We start from the raw sequence: 14947 nt of genomic DNA, 5'->3' as shown, positions 1-14947 counted from the left end.
TTATGATCAAACTTTCTCTTTTGGAGCTCGGATAAGTAAAAGATCAGAAAAAACAAGAATCTGAAAAAGAATGGGCCAATACTTTTCGTTCTGCATTTGGCTTTAGTGAGGCACGTCATGAACACAAAGGTTGCCTCCTAACTCCATGGCGACAGCTGTGTGCTTCTTACTCAGATGTAACCTTCACAGTTATAACAACTGGTCAGATGGCATGCCTTCCCTTAGGATAATCTTGAAACCTTTCCTTGAGTCTCCTGTAATAACGTCCTTGAATTTCTAAATGCAAGGTCATAATGCCCAAGGAGCACTTAAAAGCTTGATGCACTGAGTAAGACCGGAGCTCTTTGGTGTTAGCTGGGGGAGCTAAAGAGGTCAGCCAGGGGTTGTATCTCTTGTGCAAAGCAACAGTGTGGAATTACTTCTACTGCATCCTCTTTATGTAATTGGCAGATGCCAGTGTCAGAAAGTCTTCTATTAGTAGCCTTTTGTATCCTGAGTATTACATTTATTTAAGATCCTTTTGCAGAACTTTCAAATTACAAAAATGCCATTGCAGAGTACTGAGTGGGGCAGGGTAGAGACACTGGAAAAACAGAAATTGTATGCCACGAAGGTGATGCAGAAACAACATAAGATTAAGCAAAGGCAAAAATAATAAATTATTACTAGGAAAGGTGTAGAACCATGATGCTGATAAATAAACAATCTACAAGCACTCTTAGGCATTTGTCTGACTGAAAAAACACCAGTGGAACTGTTAGATCTTGTGGCTGCAGTGTCTAAAAGATAATTCAGCGAGGTATGGACACCAGGAAGGAACTCAGGTTTTACTTCTAGCATGAGGGTTGTACAATAAGGCTTTCCAAAGATGGGCACACAGACAAGAGAACTATATCCTCAAGGTTTGGCCTGCGGTGCAAGGCAAACAATCTATTGAGTGACAGGTCAGATGCCTGCTTCTCCCATGCCCTTGTCACTGGTTACTGAGGTTCATCTGTCTGAATTGATAAGGACACCTGTAGTCTAAACCGCCTAGTATCCATCATGACATGCAAGACTTCTTGTGATAAGTCCCATTCTTAGCCTTTCATAAGCCAAATCCTCATTTGATAATTGTTTGTATATGGATGAAACAGCTTGATGCCTTCCAGCGTCAAAAGTGATGGAACTGACTAACAATCTCACAAAGCTGCCATTACTGACATTTCAAATAATGAATATAAGATTCTTCCTGAGACAATCAGAAGTCACGAGAATCATGGTGATATGAAACCACCTTAATCTGTTTAATACCACAGAAAGAACAGTAATGAAGAGAAGGCATACACCAGTTGGTCGGTTCAGCACACTAACATTCAAGTCTGCCAGATGTGCTTCCCAACTATTAAGGAATGCGTCCATAACCATTCAGTCAAGGAAAAGCCTGACCCATCAACAGATTTTCCTTTAGCCCTCAGCAAATATCCTGTTGAACTTGTACACAATCAGGGGGGCTTCCTTCAGATCTGTGATTAGTCCTCAACGACCAACAGAATACAAGATACCATGAGGCTCAAAAACCTTTGAATCAAAACTATTCAGCACAATTAAAAAAAAGCTTCCTTAATATATGCTTAACACCAGACAAATGCGGACATTCTGCCTTAATCAAGAAGACTGCAATGACTCTCCAATAAACAGAATTTTTCTTGTTGGCTCACAATCCACTTGAATAAGTTTCATGTACCACAGGGGATCTGTTACTGGGTGGTTTGTCAGGTAAAATAGACTTTCCTGCATAGGTCTATATGCCACACAAACGTGAACTAGCAAATACACAAGATTACTTCTCTCACAGACCCCCAAATAGGAATTTTAAGAGCCTCTGAAGAGAGAAGCAAGGAAAACTTGTTCTGAGGTGCTTGATGCATCAAGCATGTCCACCTCAGTACTAAGAGGATTTTTCTCCAAGTCTTAGAAGTCATTTGCTACAAAGTAATGTAAAAACTTTAGGCATTCAAAGGTCATTTTGATTCATTTTGATAGTACAGGTATAGTGGACTCATAATTTTAATTGGTTTCTTATTTCTTTGTCTTTCATTCTCATGGAAAATTAAAGCTATTTTTGTTCACTCCACTTTCTTCAGCCAATGACTAAATCATAAGAACTGTAAGTGACTGAACTTGTGAAAATGTAAGCTTTTTGAGCACAAAAGCCAGAGATTTATGGGTCTAGCCTATTTGAGGCTCAAAATCAATGTTAAATGTTTTGTTTACATTCCACAGAGAATATTCACGACATAGGGAATCGATTATACCTGTTACGTGGAAACTTTGAATTAGGAATGTTGTTTGGGGCACACATTGGTTAAAAGATGTCATTCCAGTTATCAGTGCTGTAACAAAATCAACATAGATGTTGTATGCTTCTTGTACTTCTAAGAGGCCAAAACCCAAAAAACCTTCTTGGGAATCATCCCACTTCTCAGTGCTTGCAGCAGAGGCAAATCAGACCTACACAGGCATCGGACTGTTCTGCAAGAGAGTTGGTGGCAAGATGTGTCTGATTATTCTCTGAAACGCAAGTAGAATGCTTCCAGAAAATGACATGCACATTGCTGATCTCTTCACAGTTTCCTTGTTGGTAGAAACAGAACCATGACATTCAGATTCATTGTGGGCATGTAGTAAAGAAAGGTAATTAAGAGTATGTCTACCTATTAAAGGGTATCTTTGATGGCTTTTTAATATTTCGCCTAGAATAGCTACCAAACATCAGCAGAAGGAGGAAAATGCAAAAAATGATGAGTCATTCCCATACAACCTTTTCTACAACAGTGCACAGATTCATGTATACATACCTTTTTGCACATACTAATCTGCATCACAGCGTAATTTATGAGTGCTTCTTTCAAGTCATGATTCTTCTGCTCTCTGAAGCGATCAATATCTTCCCATGCATTCTTCACAAATTCCCTGCAAAGCAATGTGAATAATTTTTATATTTGATGCTTAAAAGAAGAGGTAATGTAAGACCAAGAAAACAACTTTTAGGATAGGCTATACACGTTTTTAAACATGTCTAGAAAATGTGCCTGTCACCTGACTGAATACATTCAACAATTGGGGAAAAGAATTCTGCGATTACAATGGAAACTTTAAAAGAAATTAAGTGGCTGCATAGTGGGAATACACAACCTTATGGCAGGATCTGACTGACTGTTACAGAAAACAGGCTGAGACACCAACATAAAAGCAGCCTCAATTAGAAAATTAAGTCGATTAAGAAGTGGCCCACATTTGCAAATTATGGCAGTTTCGAACTTATTAAGAAATGCTGTATAATTTTGTTGCAATGAATGAATGAATGTTGCACTTGTAGAGTGCATTGACACTCGTAATTGAGCAGCCTGGCGCTATGCTGGGGGTCAACAGGGATACTTACGTCACAACTCTAAATTGTTAGATAAGGGAGTGACCTAGTGCATCAGGGCAAGAAAAAGCAAGGTCTTAAAAAAATGTTTTAATACTTCCGTTTCCATGATACAGAGAGACCTGGGAAGATAGTTCTAAGCTTTGGCACCCAGCACCATGAAGGACTTTCCCCCTCTGGATTTCAGTCTAAAAGCGGGAAGCCTCAAAGATTGGCATCAGAAGATCTCAATGTTCTCTGGGTCCTGTAGTGGCAGAACCGGACTGTGAGATATTTGGGCCCAGGAGACTAGAAAGCTTTGAAAACTAATAGTAGGGTCTTGAATAGGATTATTTTGTGGATGGGTAACCAGTGGAGTCGTTACGGGCGGCCGACACAAAGCTCCACCTAGGAAGTTGCAGCACAAGTCTAGCTGCCTATCTGGAGCTTGCGAACTAGCTGTTTGGAGCAGTCTGCACAAAGGCTATTGCAGTAGTCAAGTCTTGACATCCAATTCCTTTCTAGAACATAGCGTGGGTCATTATTTTTGTTGAATAAAATTCTGGCTATGGCCAGGGAGGGGACCTGTCAACAGGCACAAGCTGCGCCCTTGCCCTGGCAAAGGCCTTCCATTGCAACAGAAAAGCGAGGATTTTGACTTCAAGTCTTGAGCAAAGAAGCAGCCGAGAGGGGTGCAGCTGCAAGTCTGTTATCACAGTACAGACAGACGGTACAAACATGGTTAAGAAATCTCTCCCCTTTATCCTCCATTGAAGCACAAATCTAGGATAACCAGTGCTGGAGTGAAATTACAACGAGACTCCTCAGAAAATTGACCTTTTAGGATCTGTCGAAGAATGTGGCTGTGGATCAGTGGCCTAATGGGACAGTTGTAGTCTTGGAGGTCATGTAGACAACTACAAGTGCTCAGCTGGTGCAGAAATACTGAAGCGTTGGCCTGGGGGAGAAGAGGAGGGGGAAGGACAAAAAATGAGGACTTGGCTTCAGGTCGTAATCCTCAGTTGAGTTCCTATCACAGACTCTCTCTGGTCCACGGCCAGACAAAACCAAGGAGAAGAGGATGTCAAGGGCCTGCAATAGTTATTTTGGGTGTGCTGGATGTCTTCAGGACATGTTGTTGGATATGACATTGCCACATGCATCTTTGAGATATTGCTTGGTTCCACTTAGCCGGCTCATCGACTGCCTGAAGGATGCTCGTCCAACGTTAAAGCTCAGAAAACACCAATAATGAAGAAAACACAGAAGTGCCATGAAGCTTAACTCTTTGCCTATTCCTCCAGAGTTGCAGGTGCGTTTTACTAAAGCAGACATCCTGCTGGTGCTGCAGGAATTTAGGAAGAAAATTGCTTCTCTGCTGTAGAACTCTGCAAAGGCCTTGATGAAGTTTGATCATTCTTTGCAGAAAGCAGAATCGAGAACTGATCATCTCAAGAATGACCTACCCTGATCAGGCTCATGAACGTAATGAGTTGTCGGCCAGGTTGAACACTCTAGAAAGGCAACAAGTGACTCACTGATAAACAGGAAGATTTTGAAATTTGCTCCAAAAGGAACATCTCCCTTTGCAGTTTTTTTTTAATTACTTTTTAGTGGCACTTCCCAAAAAAATAAAAAATAAAACACAATGTGACAAACATTGTAAACAACTAGCCAGTGAATGTACAATACATAATCATTGTCAAGACTGCATACCATATTCATTACCTCTGTTGTATCTTGCGTGCAACACCCATTATAACTCCATGAATGTGAATGTGCCCACTGTATTACAAAACCTGCTGTGGAAGGCCAGATATCTATAGTATCAAGAGTCGAGAACAATCCTCCCATATATATTACACATATAAGTTAAGTTGTAGGAGAGCAGTATAACATCCTTCTTACCACTTTACCCCTCATTCCCGGTAACCATTGGTGCAACCCCAACCCCCTCCCGTCGCTCCCGGGCCAAATTCAGAAATGGTTTCCAGATGTCTCTAGGTCTGGAGGTAGTAGGCATTAATTCCCAAAATGTAGACAATTGCGAATACCCATATGTGGCGTCTTTAAGCCACCCCTTTCTGGAAGGCTCCCTCTTCCTCCCCCAATGAACGGCGACCTGGCGTTTGGCAAAAAGAAGGAGCATTGCATGTAGTTTGCGAACCTTGACTGGCGTGTCTTTTAGGTAGCCCAATAGGCTTAGCAGGGGTGTGGCATCTACAGGTGTCGCTATGATCTGATTGATCGTTTTGAATATAGCAGTCAAGAATGGTGCCAGCTGTGGACAGCTTCATGCCATATGTAAAAACGCTGCTGGCGCGAGCCCACAACGCCAACAGCTGTTGTCATCTCCTAGTCCCATTTGGTGTAACCCAACTCGTGTCCTGTAGTAACGATGTAGAAACTTAAAATGTATCAGGCGGAGTTTATAGTTCGGGGACAGGGCGGTGAGTTGACAACAACAGTATGCCCACTGTGCCTCGGTAAGTTGTGTGTCCTTTTCATCATTCCACGCCTGTAGCGCCTGCGGTTGTCAAGGGAGCGAAAGTTTGCATGTGTTTATAAATCCGTGTAATGAGGCGAAGCGGCGTGGCTGACCTTAGCACATTCTCCAAGGCGAGCAGGGTAGGTGGGGGCATGGGAAGAACGGCAGCCAGCTCACAGTTTATAGTAGACAAATAGTTCGGTAAAAGGCACCGATTAATCCTCCTCTGCGACCGGGGACAACCGGAATATATCGTCCGGGTATAGGTCAGCGATCGTGAACAGGTTCATCTTGTGTGCTATAGTTTTGCTTATGCCTTCACCTATGTTCCGAAGCATAGGGTTATGCGCCAGTTGTATGGATGGAGCATACAGTATAGGAGCGCCAGCCCTCCTCATCAACTCATTCCATGCCCACCACAGAGTCTCCACCATGTCGATGCCATCCCTGGGTCGTTTATAGTTCTGATAGAGTGCCACCGAGATAGGGCAGGTGCCGCCGCGTCCTTCTCAGCAGCCACATGGGTTTGGAATGGAGTTGGGTGCACCCAGTAGTGGAGAAACTGCGCTTGGGCGCACCAGGCATACAACTGCATATCTGGGGCACCTAGACCACCCTGACAAAGCTGGAGCGTTAGAAGATCCCATGGGACCCGGGCTTGGCCACCCGCCTAAACCAGTAAAATCAGAAGAGACCTGAGGGACTTTAAGAATGCTTGTGTTAAGGGAATAGGGACGTTTACAAATAAATAAAGAAATTTCAGCAGGACCACCATCTTAACAAGTGCTATCTTCCCCGCTAGGGTGACCGGGAGCTTTACCCACGTTGTGACCTTCTCCTCCAACCACGTTATGGCACGCTCACAGTTCACAGACCAAATCTCCTGCGTATTTCTGCTGAGCCATATTCCCAGGTACTTTACCAATTCAGCCGCCCATTTTAGCGGAACCTCAGAGAGAACTGGAATAGTGGTGTCCGTCAATGGAAAAATTACGGATTTTGCCAAGTTGATTGAAATGCCTGTAAGGCTGCCAAATTTGATAAATTTCACGAGAAGGGGGTCCAGATTCGTCGCCCAGTCAAGCACATACAGTGCGACATCATTGGCGTATAAGGAAATGAGGAGACTGTGTGTGCTAAAACCAATTCCCCTAGCGGTGTGGTGCTGCCTAATGCGTGCCGCCGGTGGCTCCATTGCTATCGCGAAGAGCAGAGGGGACAACAGGCACCCCTGCCTCGTACCCCTCGAGATACCAAAGGGCTCCGACACCAGACCATTCACACGGATCCGAGCCAACGGCCGTGTGTACAACAGACGATTTATGTTGATGAATAATAGGCTGAACCCAATGCGGACCAACATGGTGAACAGATAGAGCCATTCAAGCATGTCGAATGCTTTTGTAGCGTAGAGAAATATAGCAGCCGCCTGCAGCTCTGGGTGTAAATAATGTAATACTGAGAACAGTGATCTAAGGTTGTGTGAAGTAGATCTACCTTGGATAAAGCCCGACTGTTCTGGATGGGCGATTAGGGGGAGAAGGGGCTGCAGTCGATTTGCAATCAACTTCGCCAATATTTTAACATCCACGTTTATTAATGACAGTGGTCAATAGGAGTCCAATTAGTTTTCAGGTTTCCCAGGTTTCAATAAAGTTATAATATAGCTCCGCACATGGACGGTGGTAATATGCCAGAGGCTTGAGCTTCCTCGTGTAACGCTAAAAGGCGGGGCACCAATTCCTCATCATAAGATTTGTATAAGGCGGTAGTGAGGCAGTCAGACCCAGGGGCCTTGTCTAGCGGCAAACTCTTAATTACCTGGATAACGTCTTCTACTGTGAAAGGAAAATCTAAATAATCCCTATGGCGTTGACTGAACCATAGCAGTTCCAGTGAGTCAAGAAAGGGTATCAGACCATCCGGACTGTACTCTTGGGTGGCAGTATTTAGGACACAGTAGAAACTGGAGAATTCATCCATTACTTCTGTTGGGCCTCTCTAACAAGAGTAAGGTCTGTTGTGCAACTATCAGCTCGGGAATGTAAGCAGTGGATCGTGGGGCACGGAGCATCGCCACCTGCGTCCTCCCCAGCCGGTCACCCTCCCCATATCTCCGCGCCTCTGCATGTTTCCCCAAAAACTTGACTTCACGCTGCGCTTCCTCCTCAAAGGCAAGCAATTTATCCTTCAAGAGAGCCAGCGTCTCGGGGTTGTTGGAGGAGTAATATTTGTTATCCAGCTCCCTAATCTGGGACTCCAAGGAAGCGAGGGATCCCCGAACAGCCTTCAGCACTCCAGCTTGTCCGGCAATGCATTTCCCTAATTACCACCTTGAACGCTTCCCAGAGAGATGCTTCCGTATTGACCGATCCAGAACTAAGGGCAAAATAATCAGTGATGTCGTCCCTGATTTCCTCCTTAAAGGCCTCACCTAAAAGGGCATTCCTTGGTAACCGCCAGGTAAATAGACGTGGGGGTGAGTTGGGGAGCGGCAATTGCAAAAGGGAAGGTGCATGGTTCGAGAGGGACCTGGGAAGGTGTGAAGCCTCCTTAGTCCAAGTTGCTACGTTGCGCGATATCAACCAGAAATCTAACTGTGACCATGCCCTATGGTTCTCAGAAATACAGGTCCCTTCTTTGATCATGGGGTATGTCCCTCTCCAACTGTCAACTAGGTTACCATCTGAAACAATGGCACTCAATGCCGCACTAGCCAGGGGAAGTAATGTGTGAGACGTCCCTTTTCTGTCTAGCTCATCGTTTAAAATTGCATCGAAGTCCCCTCCCCAAATAATGGTGGCACAGCCTGTCGCCTTGACTCTGGCTCATATATCTTGAAAAAAGTTTGGGGAGTCAACATTAGGGCCATACACTGCAACTAGCACAATCAGGATCCCACCCAAAATACCCTATAAGATAACAAACCTTCCCTTAGTATCATTGTGTAGTTCCCTTTCTTTCAAGTCCAGACCTCGCCTGACCAAAACCGCAACTTCACAGGAATAGTTTGAATAAATGGAAGATTATACAAATCTCCACCTATTATGTTTCAACCTGGGGGAGGGAATAACATTTAGATGCGTTTCTTGCATTACACATATGTCAACATTATGCCTCAGCAGGTAGGCATGTACGAGCCTGGACTTCCTACCATCATTTAGCCCACGGCTGTTCCATGTTAAACAGGTCAGGCTCGCCATACGGTGATTAGGTGAATGTAGCACTGAACAACAGTAGGGTCAAGGCAACACAATATATACCCATGGGCATCCAACGGCAATCCGACAAATGAAATGGCGACTCACTGGCTAAGAGCAAACTTTTAACTTCCTCCTCCTCCCCCCCAACCCCCCACTGACTCCAACCCCCCAATTAAGTTGTAGAAAACCCCCACTCAACACCCTAAAAGAGCAGACAACCAAAGGGAATTCTTCCGTAGAGGCGTAGAACCACTAACGTACTCCCCTGCTAAAACACGGTGGCCAAGAAAACTGCAGATAGATCTGCCAATAGCCCAATTCGAGTAAAACATATTCTGTCATCATAACAGTACCTGAAGTGCAAATACAGTGCGAACAACTCAGTCCAGCCCAATGACCTCAAGCCAATCAGGCCTGTCTCTGCCTCCATCAATCCCAAACCACAGGCCGTTAGGTATGGCCAACAACACCCCAACAGTTAACATGGCACAGCATTGCATCATAACACACTCTGCCACACAGTTAAATGTAACACCTAGGTTCCCCTCCTCCCCCGAAGCGTCGAGCAGCATGACATAAGCAAAGGATAGAGCCCGACTGGAACTGTCTCAATCATTGTCACTCATATGACCCTTGGCCGAGGTTGCAGACTTTGAGCCTTGTTTGGGCTTTTCCCCCCCAATGTGTTTCGCGAACTTGAGGGCAGACTTGACATACGTGAAAAAATGTGAAGTTCCATCGTGAGTGACTAAGTTTGGTGGGGTAAAATAAAGAATATGGGACTTGAGCTTGTAATAAGAGATGCTTCGCACGCAGGAACTCCCGCCTCGCCGCCTGTACCGCGGGCATGAAGTCCGGGTAGAAAGAGATCTGATTGCCCTTGTTAGTGATCGTTCCCCTCTCCTGTGCAAGGCGTAGGATAAGGTCTTGGTCCTGATAATACAAAATTCTGGCCAAAATTGGTCAGGACGAAGCCCTGGTCAGCAGCCTGGGGTCCAAGGCTCAGTGTGCCCCCTCGACCGTGAACACCGCAGACAGGTGGGTGTCAAGGAGTTCACAGAGCAGATTTGCCACATAGGTCTCCATCTTGGTGATAACTGTCGTCTCCGGTATACCTGTGATACGTAGGTTATTGCGGCGTGACCGCACCTCCAAATCCTCGTTTTTAGAGCAGATGATCCCCAGCACCTTGTCCATGTGGAGAAGCTGTGATTTCGTTTCGACTTGAAATTCGTGAAAGTCTGAGACCTTGTTCTCCAGCACGTCCAGCGTATTCTTCTGAGTTCCCACCCGCGATTTGATCACATCCAACTGGGTAGTAAGGGTATCAAACTTCGTGTTGATATTCCGTAAAATGGATCTCATCTCGAATATTAGAGTGCGCAGGTCTTCTGCGCGATCGTCCATCTGCGACTCCGAAGGCCTCTCTGCCCCAGCTTCTGGATCAGATTCTGTAAGTCTCGTGGTCCTCCGCTGGTCAAAGGTCAGCCTTGGCTGTTTTCTGTCTTGCGTCCCCATGGCTCGATCCGGCACCTCTGGCCGGGCCAGCAGGGTCTCACTACTGCCTAAGGCGCAAGTATAGCACGTGCGGCGGTACGACCACACACCTGTGTACTACAAACACTATCACCTTCAATCTGTGGGAGCACAGAGGCCAACACACATCCACAGCTCGCAGATAAGACTAAGCGACCCCACCACCTCCTCTGTCACCCAATTATGAGTGTCAACAGGGCCAGGCCCGGGCTTCAGGGATCGACCTCTGCCACCAGGCACGCCAGGGTGACCAGAACGCCGCCTTGTGTCGTGTGGGCCCTCAGATCTCCCCGCTGGTGTGAACTGCACCTCAGATGCAGCCCAAGGAGGTTCTCCTCTGCTAGGCCTCTCATGTCAGAGCAGACACTCTACCTCGCGGCAGCCCAGTGTCACAAAATAGTGCTCGCGGCTCACGTCCAGCCTCAGATTGCGCTCCCAGTCTCTGGGACCCACTAGACAGAGGCGTTCACCATGCATCCGGCCCGTCAGGGCCTCAATGCTTCCTTAGCAGTCTCCCTCGCCGCCCAGAAGGGGAGTCTCCAAGACACTTGAGCCCAAGGGCTGCGCCGCCGCCTCCTCCCCGTAGCCCAGCAACGACCCACAAGCCAAGCTCTCTCGGCAGCGCCCAGTCAGCACGGTCCGGCATCCTGCGCAGTTTCTCTCCTCACCTTCCCAGGCACAATGTGCTTGTACCGCACACCAGATCTCGGAGGCAGCCTGTCCGTGTCTGTTATGAATGCGGCCTGCGCCTCATAGCACGAAGTAGGCTAGATTTTCGGGGCAGTCAGCACCTGCAGCAGCGGGGCCGGCTCGCAGGGTCGGCCTCACCTTCACTTCCCTCGGCGCTTGGCACAGGAACGGAGAGCAGGGACACGGTACACATCAATGGAAGTCCCGCTTTTTAGGCTTTCACATCAGAGGTGTTCAGCTCTGCAGAATCCCTCCTTATGACAGGATCAATGAAGGAGCTGTTCTTGACCGGTGGAGCTCGCTCAATGAACGGCCATTTCGCTGCTCAGCAGGCCATGCCCCCCTCCATTTGCAGGATTAACAGTGAAATGCCCATCTCGGTATTGGAAGCTTACACACAGTCTCCCTCTGCCACATACTTCAGCTTCGAGGTGACCAAGGGATAGGCTTGCTCCCCACTCACGTGTTTTCTGACTTATAACTAAATAAAAAAAATTACTAGCCCCAAACATCCTCAGTACGGGCAATTTGTTTTTGCTGAAGGAGGACATATTAGCCCCAGCCTAGAAGCAAGAACCCATAAAGTTCAAAGATGCCATGTGCTAGAATTAAAAACATCTAACACAACGGAAAAACATTAGATCCCGTCTTATCATTAAAGGATCAACATGTTTTGGCCGGTGACTTATTCAGTGTTGTGGCCTTCTTCAGGATATACTTCATGCTACTTCTGTCCTAGCAGCCAGAATAAAGTCATACGGCGAACTCACTGAATATTTAGTACCTTCCCTCTTAGTATACAAAAACATCTCTGACCTCCTCCCTCTCAGTGAGGGGGTTGTAGCCCACACATAGTCTAGGCTTCATTATGCGAGGAGGTTTCCCCAATGATAAAGCATGCCACCTATGGTGGGTGAGGGAAACCGTCCTTTAAAAAAGGACGCCCCCCCCCCTTTTCTGAGTTTTTTTTGTATCTAGCCTATACAAGGGCTCCTGTTTGTTGGAATCAATGACATACCGCATACTTTGGTAGCGATCACTTGGGATAATCTCAAAGTGGTGGGGAGGGGAACATACGTAGCGGCAGCATCAATGGGGAGAGGAGGGCCAAACGCTTAGAGCTGGAAGAGTCGCACAGGCAGACGGGCTCCCATAGGGTATGACGCCAACTCACCAAAGCTAGAAAACAACTCAAGGCCCTAGATATGGATACAGCAGAATATGCCCTGCTCTTCCCAAAACAAAAATATTATGCATGGGGCAACAAAGCCGGAGACTTTTGGCATACACAGGCTGCATCAGACTGTATGTCACGAGCCACAATAATGGTGCGAGCCATACTAAATGGTGCAGACCCACTACTCCCTGCAGATTGACCTGCATATGTGGAACAGGCTCCCTTAATGAAATTGCCAGAACCCATCGGCAGAATCCCTCTATATGACAGGAGCAATAAAGGAGTTGTTCTCGGCCGGTGGAGCTCGCTCAATGAGCGGCCATTATGCTACTCAGCAGGACACTCCACCATCCTTTTGCAAATTAACAGTGAAATGACTATCTCCGTGTTGAAAGCTTATACTCAGTCGTCCTTCTGCCACATACTTCAGCTACGAGGCGACCAAGGGATAGCCTTGCTCCCCACTCAAGTGTTTTCTGACTTACAACAAAATAAAAAAAAATTACTAGCCCCAAACATCCTCAGTACGGTCAATTTTTTTTTTAGCTGAAGGAAGACATATTCGCCCCAATTCAGAAGCAAGAACCCATAAAGTTCAAAGATGCCATGTGCTACAATTAAAAACATCTAACACAACGGAAAAATATTAGATCCGGTCTTGTCATTAAAGGATCAACATGTTTTGGCCGGTGACCTATTCAGTGTTGTGGCCATCTTCAGGATCTACTTCATGCTACTTCTGTCCTAGCACATGGCAGCCAGAATAAAGTCATACGGCAAACTTTGTAGCTAGTGTTAATTCACCTTGTCACTTCACTAGATGCACTCAGTCCTCCACCATGCCAAGCTTTCACTGGGTATTTAGTACCTACACTCCTAGTATACAAAAACATCTCTGAGCTCCTCCCTCTCAGTGAGGGGGTTGTAGCCCACACATAGACTAGGCTTCATTATGCGAGGAGGTTCCCCAATGATGAAGCATGCCACCTCTGGTGGGTGAGGGAAACCGTCCTTTAAAAAGGACGTCCCCCCCTTTTTTTGAAGTTTTTTTGTATCTAGCCTTTACTTCACTTCTAGACTCGAGGGCTCTTGTTTGTTGGAATCAATGACATACCACATACTTTGGTAGCGATCCTTTGGGATAATCTTAAAGTGGTGGGGAGGGGAACATACATAGCGGTTGCATCAATGGGGAGAGGAGGGCCAAATGCTTAGAGCTGAAAGAGACACACAGGCAGGCGGGCTCCCATAGGGTATGCCGCCAACTCACCAAAGCTAGGAAACAACTCAAGGCCCTAGATATGGATACAGCAGAATATGCCCTGCTCTGCCCAAAACAAAAATATTATGCAGGGGGGGCAGCAAAGCCGGGAGACTTTTGGCATACACAGGCTGCATTAGACTGTATGGCACCGAGCCACACTAAATGGCGCCGAGCCACTACTCCCTGCAGATTGATCTGCATATGTGGAACAGGCTCCCTTAATGACATTGCCATAACCCATAGAGGCACTTCTAGAGAAAGACATCACAGTGCAGGAGGTCCTCGAGGTGGGAGGCTCAAGTTGGACACGGCTCCCATCCAGGACGGGTTCACAGCTGCATTCTACAAAACCTTTGCTGTGCGGCTGTCCCCTGTGCTGGCTCGCTTAAACAATTCCTTTAGCTCACAGGAGGCTCTCACAGAAACTATGAAGTTGGTTATTTTAAGGTTCCTGCCTAAACCAGGGAAGGACCCCCAGCTTTCCGTCTCCTATCGCTTCATATCTCTCCTGAACGTAACTGCGAAGTATATGCCCGGGTTAGTAGACGTAATCAGGCTTTATTCCCAAGCGCACCTGCGGAGATAATACTAAGCGCTTATTCCACTTAATTGACAAAACCACACGCCTTGAAATCCCCACACTGTTTTTCTTGATCTATGCTGAAAAAGCATCAGATCGGGTGCACTGGCACTTTCTACGACTGGTCTTGGATGGCGTGGGCTTGGGGTCTTGCTTCCGTCAATGGATCAGGACCAGCTACTCAGATTGAGTGGCACTTGTCGTGTCAATGGGTTCCTATCCCACCCCTATCCTATTTGAAGGGGAACACAGCAGGGGTGTCCTCTCTCGCCGCTCCTGTTCGCGCTATACATGGAGCTGCTGGCGGAGCGCATCCAGAGACATCTCCTTTTTCCTTATCGAGGGAGTTAGGAGGGGAGGCCAACTCCATAAGATAGCGCTGTATGCTGATGATGTACTGTGGCAATGACGAGGCCTCGCCAATTGTTACCCCCTTTGCTAGAGGAACTGGAGCTCTTTGGGAGGGCATCCGGCTTTAAGGTAAATGCCAACAAATCCCAAGCCCTTAACCTACCATCCCACAAGACAAGGCTTACTTAGCTGAAACCCTTCCATTTTTATAGGGCGACGCAGAGAATTTCTTACCTGGGCATTCAGTTATTCTCCACAATAGAGAAA

General features: G+C 46.6%; 1 protein-coding gene across 3 annotated transcripts in view; it reads right to left on the bottom strand.

The window, feature by feature from the left end:
* The window catches only part of SNX4 (sorting nexin 4), a 499472-nt gene that overhangs the window by 23166 nt on the left and 461359 nt on the right, over window positions 1-14947 (bottom strand). For all 3 annotated transcript variants that reach the window (XR_015308499.1, XM_086957435.1, XM_086957434.1), the window contains one exon: window positions 2841-2955. Coding sequence is in view for 2 of the 3 variants with exons in the window: in XM_086957435.1 (XP_086813561.1) it covers window positions 2841-2955 (115 nt within the window). In the remaining variant the exon portion in view is untranslated. The remainder of the gene's footprint in view (window positions 1-2840; window positions 2956-14947) is intronic.

The sequence above is a fragment of the Lissotriton vulgaris genome, chromosome 2_1 (genome assembly GCF_964263255.1).
Source record: "Lissotriton vulgaris chromosome 2_1, aLisVul1.2, whole genome shotgun sequence".
NCBI classification, from domain to species: domain Eukaryota; kingdom Metazoa; phylum Chordata; class Amphibia; order Caudata; family Salamandridae; genus Lissotriton; species Lissotriton vulgaris.
Note: the sequence above shows the minus strand (reverse complement) of the source record. Positions and strands in the feature narration are given on the sequence as shown.